The sequence below is a fragment of the Aplysia californica genome, unplaced genomic scaffold, assembly GCF_000002075.1.
Source record: "Aplysia californica isolate F4 #8 unplaced genomic scaffold, AplCal3.0 scaffold00027, whole genome shotgun sequence".
Classification (NCBI taxonomy): domain Eukaryota; kingdom Metazoa; phylum Mollusca; class Gastropoda; order Aplysiida; family Aplysiidae; genus Aplysia; species Aplysia californica.
In genome coordinates this window covers 1,234,350-1,241,611 of record NW_004797297.1, presented here as the reverse complement: position 1 = coordinate 1,241,611, position 7,262 = coordinate 1,234,350, and the positions used below count along the sequence as shown (strand labels likewise).

The window sequence follows — 7,262 nt, the reverse complement described above, 5'->3', positions numbered from 1 at the left end:
TCCATTTATCTTGAATACAAGTCGAGATATTTTCGAAAGAAGGAGGTGGGGTCACCTGTTTTCAGAGGTAAAATTAATGAGAAAATGGCCGCCAAAGATTAGTTATTTCCTTAGCTTAAGAGTCCGTGGTAACTGAAAATTTTCATTTTTTGTGCTTTTAATCAACGTTTTTCAGAAAAATCCACACAGAAATGAGTTCTTTAATGGGCATGAAAGGTGTTGAGCCAAAAAAACCCAAACAATTTATGATAACACACAAAGCTGCGGAAAAATGCCAGTTTCTTCACTTTGATTATTTTGACGAGAGCCTGATTCCACCCCACTGCCTTACATATTATGTGCTACCTTGTACGTATGTATGCTCACACTGCCCCTGACTAGTAATTGCATTATCAACACAATTTCGTGGTCTGCGTTCTATGTTCAGAAATGGCCGTACTTGAGACTAATTGAACCATTACGTGCCAGACAATAGTCCATCATCTTGTGCATCTTCGGGTGTTAAATGTACGTAGCGACCTGTTTTTTTCTTTTTCCCTGTTGCAGTCTGGTTTTTGTTTGCTATCCTTTTTCTAAAGCAGAGTGATTATTTCAGAGGAGTTATAATGTTCGTCCTTTTGCCCTGCTACTGGCGGTTTATTCCCCAGAGTTGAAGCCAGTGCCAGATATCTGACGTACATGTTCATGACTTGGGTGCAGCAACATGTGAAGGCTTTGTATGAGTGCATCACTAGGCACAGAGATCACCGACGCCGTTCTATGTTTGATAACAAAACAACGCAAATCCTTACAAAAATTAGATTCGCATGGGGGAAACAATATGTTACAAGATGAAATGAAACTATCATTGTCTTGTAAGCTGAGAATATTATAGTTTCATGATCTTTACATGAGTGATTTTTATGCCATTTTCATGAAACTTTGGGTACGTATACTAATGTAGGTATGCAAACAGAATTCACAGTACAATAGAATTAAACGAATTAATTACCAGTAGTTATTCGGATAGTTTAAATTAACGTGAACATACACTATTTGGCCTTTTGCACAAAGCCACGAGACTTATGGGGATTTGTAAGAGAACTGCAATGAAGGACAGCCGTAGTGAGAACCGAAGTAAATCAGACATACTAACGTTAAAAACAGGACACCATGCATAAAATATCAAATATCTCTTCTATACATCCGCGTTGAATTTTCTTCCACACACTTGCCTCTGGTTCAAGAACAACACAACGTGACCCCACAGCATCATCCATCCCTGTAACTGGTTAAAGTTGTCATGTTACGGGCTGCAGGCGATATATACACCTCGAAAGGTGTTTCATTCCAGTCGAGTCTGCAATGTCAAGCAGGGTTTTTTTTAATGATTTGCATGATCAAATGTTGTCCCAGTTTGTTTGAGGACGTGGAAAATTGCCTGATGTATGTGCTCACCTACGAAGCAATGCTGCCATGTATAGTGCTGCGGGTCAGATGATGACGTAGCCGGAAGTGACGTGATAAACAATCTACTTCTAGAAATGACGTTGAGGCAACTGTCATTGTGCACAGTGAAGCAAAAGAAGCGCAAGATTCATCCGATACACATGAAGGCGTCGTACCTGAGCGAAATCTGATCATAGGATTCGTATAAGCGTAAACCTTCTTTAGCATGCTACCCTAAATCCAATTGCAGACAATATGTAAATGCATCACAAATTGAACTGGAAAGCTGAAGACTTGACGTAGAAAAGATAATTGAACTACTGTCAAATGAACGTTACATTCACATATTAGTAGAGCCTTACCACTGGAGAAAAACGACAGCAAGTACCACAAACACATACTTCAAACCATTTTGCAGAATATAAAATCAGTACATGTTGACAAGATTTGACTTCTCTTCAAAGGAAGGTCATTGCAAATTGCACGTGAAAAGACACTCGATCTTCAACCCAAACCAACTCGGCTAGACAGAGTGATAACAGCTATCTCCGTAACGATTCATATGGTGGTGTGTGTGGCTATTAGTTGACCGCTGTCTCTTCAAGTAGGTCTTTGGGCATATCAGATGTAAGAATATGTTCCTGAACTTCCGCCCCAGTAAACAGTAGAAGAAAAAGTCCGTGCTTGCGTTTACACACAGCATCGTGTCGTTTGCAATGAGGAGGTAGGAGGATAGAAGGTTGGCGGGGGAGTTCTCTACAATCTGGATGACGTTGTAGATGGCAGGAATCAGACAGCAGATAAAGAAGCAGACGGTGATGCCGACGACGATTAAGGTAAGGCCATCCTCGAGGTCCGTAGGTTTGGGGCTGTTGATCTGAGGGTGAGCATAGAGATGACAGTCATTGGTAAGTATACACCCACACCCATACACCCACCCACTGATACACGCACACAAACACACACACACACACACACACACACACACACACACACACACACACAACACACACACACACACAAGCATACACGCACGCACGCCTATTATACACGCATACACACGCGAAATCTCTCGTTCTCCCAAACACATATATTCTGACACACAAACATGCACGCATTCACCAACAAGGACAACCCCACCCCCAATTCCCTTGTTCATACATATTCAAAGAGTGAGAGAGAGAGAGAGAGAGAGAGAGAGAGAGAGAGAGAGAGAGAGAGAGAGAGAGAGAGAGAGAGAGAGATAGAGGGAGAGACCGATGGAGGGAGACAGCGAGAGAGAGAGAGAAAGAGAGGGAGAGCGAGAGAGAGAGAGGGAGAGAGAGAGAGAGAGAGAGAGAGAGAGAGAGAGAGAGAGAGAGAGAGAGAGAGAGAGAGAGAGGGGGGGGGGCATGGATCAAATGTATTGGATGGATAGACAAGAAAGTAGGTTCATAGAGAGATTGATAGATGTATAGAAAGACAAACAGACAGACAGACAGATAGAAAGACAGACGAACAGATAGACAAATAGATGGGTGGATAGATAGATAGATAGATAGATAGATAGATAGAGAGAGAGAGATAGAGATAGATAGATAGATAGATACTCGTAGATAGATAGATAGATAGATAGATAGATAGATAGATAGATAGATAGATAGATAGATAAATAGATAGATCGATCACGGACAAAATAATCAAATGGGCACCCTGTATTTATAAGGTCGTCCAATTTCAGCGAGTAAATAGAAGTAATTGAATCTTTCACAAGTTAGAGAAATATTGTACAAATCTCTAACAAGATTTATGCTCTTCGAAACGTAAAAATCCCAATGTGATGTTGCAGAAATTGTTTATAGTAATTTATTCGCTTTATATAATACCCCAGTACCCCCCCCCCCCCACCCGTCCTTCCCCTCTTAACCAACCATTGTTTAAAGGGAGTGTATACAGACCCGGTAACCGGGAAAAAGTCACAAAAGTATACAGACCCGGTAGGGGAACTCTTTTGTGATTTCGGAGAGTTTCAGCGCCCTCTTGGCTCAGCGTAGACCTAGGTTCTTCTAGATCTATGGTCTAGATCTAGATATAGGCAGACCACAGAATTCTACACTTAGTGTAGAATTCTGTGAGGCAGACAGACGTAAATCTTTGATCTAGTTTCGCGGCTAACCTAGATCTAAGTGGGTGGTTGGCGGGTGCTCTGGTGTGGTTTGGTTCTTCTTTCCTATAAAATATCTATCATCCTTATCTCTCCTCCTCCTTTTTTGTGTTTGTTACTCTCTTGTAACACCTCTAATCTTCGGCACTTATATAACCTTATTGTGTTGCAAGTGCCGTAAAACTCTTACTAAAACTTAAAAAAAAAAACTATATCTAAATGAAGATTGCAGATGTCCTTTCGATGAACGATCGTTTTTCCTCCGTTTTGGAGTTGGGGGGAATCACAATTTGAAGAAAAGAACAAGTCAATATTCAATCGAGCAGTCCCACCCCCCCTCTCTCTCTCCCTCTCTCTCTCTCTCTCTCACACACACACACACACACACACACACACACACACACACACACACACACACACACACACACACACACACACACACACACTAGATTTCTACCGGGTCTGGGGGCTGAAACTTTCCGAAATCACAAAAGAGTTCCCCTACCGGGTCTGTATATTTCGTGACTTTGTTCCCGGTGACCGGGTCTGCATACACTTCGTTGTTTAAAATGGTGTTTAAAATTACTAAAAAGGTTCACAGAATGTGGTTATTACGCAATGACACTACTCCCTCTTCCTCCCCCCCCCTCCTCTCTTTTTTGTTTTCTCAACATCTTTTCCCTGCCCCCGACCCCGCATCTAAAAAGAGAAATAAAACCCAACAAAACAGTATCACCACCCCACTGAGTCCTCTAATTTCTTTTTATAGATACGATCCACACCCTCCTCCCTCGTTCCCCAAATGACCTGCGGTCCAGCCCCCCCCCCCTCCCCGACTAAAAAAAAAAGAAAAAATATTTTAGGCCCCAACCTTCACACCCCTCAGCTTTTTACACTATAGTCCAACAAAATAATCAATTAATTTCTGGACATATCCTGGACAAATCTCCTAAGTATTAATTAATTCAAGTAAAGGCAAACGAGGCCCCGCCTACCTGATGTTCGTTCTTGACACTGATTCGCCGCGTTTCGTCCCTCCTTCGCTTGATGGCCAGCAGTAGCTGTATGTTCAGGATCGGGATGAGCAGGTAAGGCAGAAGGTAGAAAAATACACAAGTCACGTACAGCTCGTACACTTTTTGGTACAACCAAAGGTAGTACACCCTGTTCTCCTCCTCCTCTGTCAAGGGGCGGAGCGTAAGTGTAACGTTGACTCCGCCCATATCCTGAGTATTGTTGGAGACAGTCATTGCAGTTGGATCTGAGTGGTAGATCGTGCTGTCTGACTGGTTGGCCATCATAGAATTATTCTGTGAATTAATCAAAATTAAAAAAATCAGGCCTCAGGCTATTAAAAAAACACTCAAAAAACTATTTCCGATGACAATACATAAGTATTTCATCAACGTCATTCCACGGTCGACTAAAATCAAATTTTAAGGATTTCCAGATTAAGCTATTATTCGAATAAAGGCGACAAGGGACATGTTGCTATAGAACTTCGTCCTGTTTCGTTAATGTCTTTGTAATTTTTAACTGAAGAAAAAACCCACGGGTGCCCAAGTCATTGACCTGGGTTTGGCGCTCTTAAAATTTTTTTTTCTTCTCAAACCTTTGAAAAATGAGTTAGAATATTGTGGCATTACTCTGACGATTTTACTACTTTCGAAACAGCACCATGCAAATCTCGATGGGGGAAGTTGGTTTGATCATAATACATACATATACAGTAGTCTCCGCCTAAGATCCCGCCGCTTACGATCCCGGTTCGCTTAAGACCCCGTTGTTTTAGGAAAACAGAATTTTTACTATACAAAAGCCACCCCTAAGATCCCGCTCTGATGGTCTACATTCGGCTAAGATCCCGCATTTCAGATCATAATTTGCTAAACAAAAACCCGGGCGGGCACAGCCCATCAACCAAGAGTGAAAAGTTGAGATCAATAAACTGTCCGTCTCGTCAAAGATCAGCCACTATCGTGAATGTGATCACATACACGTAGTAAAACTCGATGAAGCGATACAATGTTTGCCCCAGACGGGATCACACCGGGGTGTGAACTGACCGACGCGTTTGTTTTCCCCACGCATCGCACTCACACCTGAGCTCTCCCCCTAAACTTGCATCACTCGCTGGGTGGGTAGGGCCTACAAGTTCGCTCCTGGCAGGATCACATCGAACCGTGAACTCTTCCTTGACCATTGCAGCAGTTGTCTCTACTCCCGAATTTGCGAGACAGACTGAATTTTAATTGGTGTGTCCCCAACGTAATGGTGTGTAACGACAAAGGCGGTTTGGAGGGAGGGGGGGGGGGGGCTCGGTCAGAGATGGAAAGCTATACATTTTTGACAGGTAAAGAGGAGGGGCAATTGGATAATCGTAGATCCTGAAACTCATGATAGGATAATAAGTGGAAATGGCACGCCTCATCCCACTATGCACAGTGATAGGTCATCAACGTTAACCACTCTTTGCTCGCCATATGCCATAAACCCACCAAGAGGGAACGCCAGTTCATCTTAGAGTGGAGGGAGACCATTTTACCGTTATTGAGCCTTAACATGGTTCACCATAGATCTTCCCTGGGTTCGTCGGTTAAGATCCCGGTTCGCCTAAGATCCCGCATTTCCTTGCTCCCGAGCACCGGGATCTTAGGCGGAGACTACTGGGTCAACCTGGGCAGTGTGGGATAAATCTTAAAAGGAAAAGTACAAGAACTCTCTGAAATATTGGGGAAAGTAAACTGCATCCTTTCATTCGATACTTACTCAACCTAGCTTTAAGTTAAGGGTCTCCACTCTCCTTAAGGCCACCTCAGGATCGCTGTGACGTCATGTAAGAAATACGCTTTTTAACTTGTTCTTACGATGGGGAATCGAAATAATTGTCCTTTCTTGTGAATCGAGGTCTCGTGCTTTAGGAGTTAGGCAATGACTATTTGACCATTACACTACAGGGAATGGTTGTCATACATTGTAATCTACTAAATATCAGGAGAATTTACTGATATTTGATATTTCCCCCCTGTTTTAGATATTTTTAACGTACACACAGGGTACAATTGAAACACGGATATGAACAGAACAGGTAGTATCTTGGCGAGCATACATATGTTACCGGCCCTATTCTAAGTTCTATTACTGTCTCTAAAACTTTGTTAAAAATGCTGATTTGTATGTGTTTTTAAAAAAATGCCTGGACACCGCTCAGTTTCGGAATAACCTTGGCACCTGGAAGAGAAGGTACCGTCAATCAAGCAAGCTGATACCACAACATTAATACAGGGAAAAGCATACAGTAAAACCTACAACGGACATCGAGACCAGTGGGAAATGCTGTGCAAGCTATCGGTCATGGGACCATGCTCTATCTCAATCTCGATCAGTCACCAGAGACCATTCAGGTCCAGAATCGGTTTAATCAGAGATCTGCCAGCTCCAGGACAGTCAACTCTCCCTCTCCCCCCGCCTTCCTTTCATAAGATGATGAAAATGACCTTCATAGTCTCGGTTGACAAGAGAACAAACAGCCGCAGCGATATCAGCAGTTTTACAATAATCGACTCAAGAAGATGTATGCCTCGCTGTACTCTCCTTCTCGCACCCATATGTCTGCCCGTCCGTCTGTCTGTCTGTCTGTCTGTCTGTCTGTCTGTCTGTCTGTCTGTCTGTCTGTCTGTCTGTCTGTCTC

The 7,262-nt window shown here is 42.8% G+C and overlaps 1 protein-coding gene across 1 annotated transcript in view; it reads right to left on the bottom strand.

Moving 5' to 3' along the window:
- Positions 1-636: 636 nt before the first annotated feature.
- Positions 637-7,262, bottom strand: part of LOC101864671 (FMRFamide receptor-like) — a 66,346-nt gene continuing 59,720 nt past the window's right edge. The window contains exons 3-5 of the mRNA XM_035973491.1: positions 4,567-4,881; positions 2,127-2,305; positions 637-757 (exon numbers count right to left, since the gene is read on the bottom strand). Of these exons, the coding sequence (XP_035829384.1) occupies positions 637-757; positions 2,127-2,305; positions 4,567-4,881 (615 nt within the window). The remainder of the gene's footprint in view (positions 758-2,126; positions 2,306-4,566; positions 4,882-7,262) is intronic.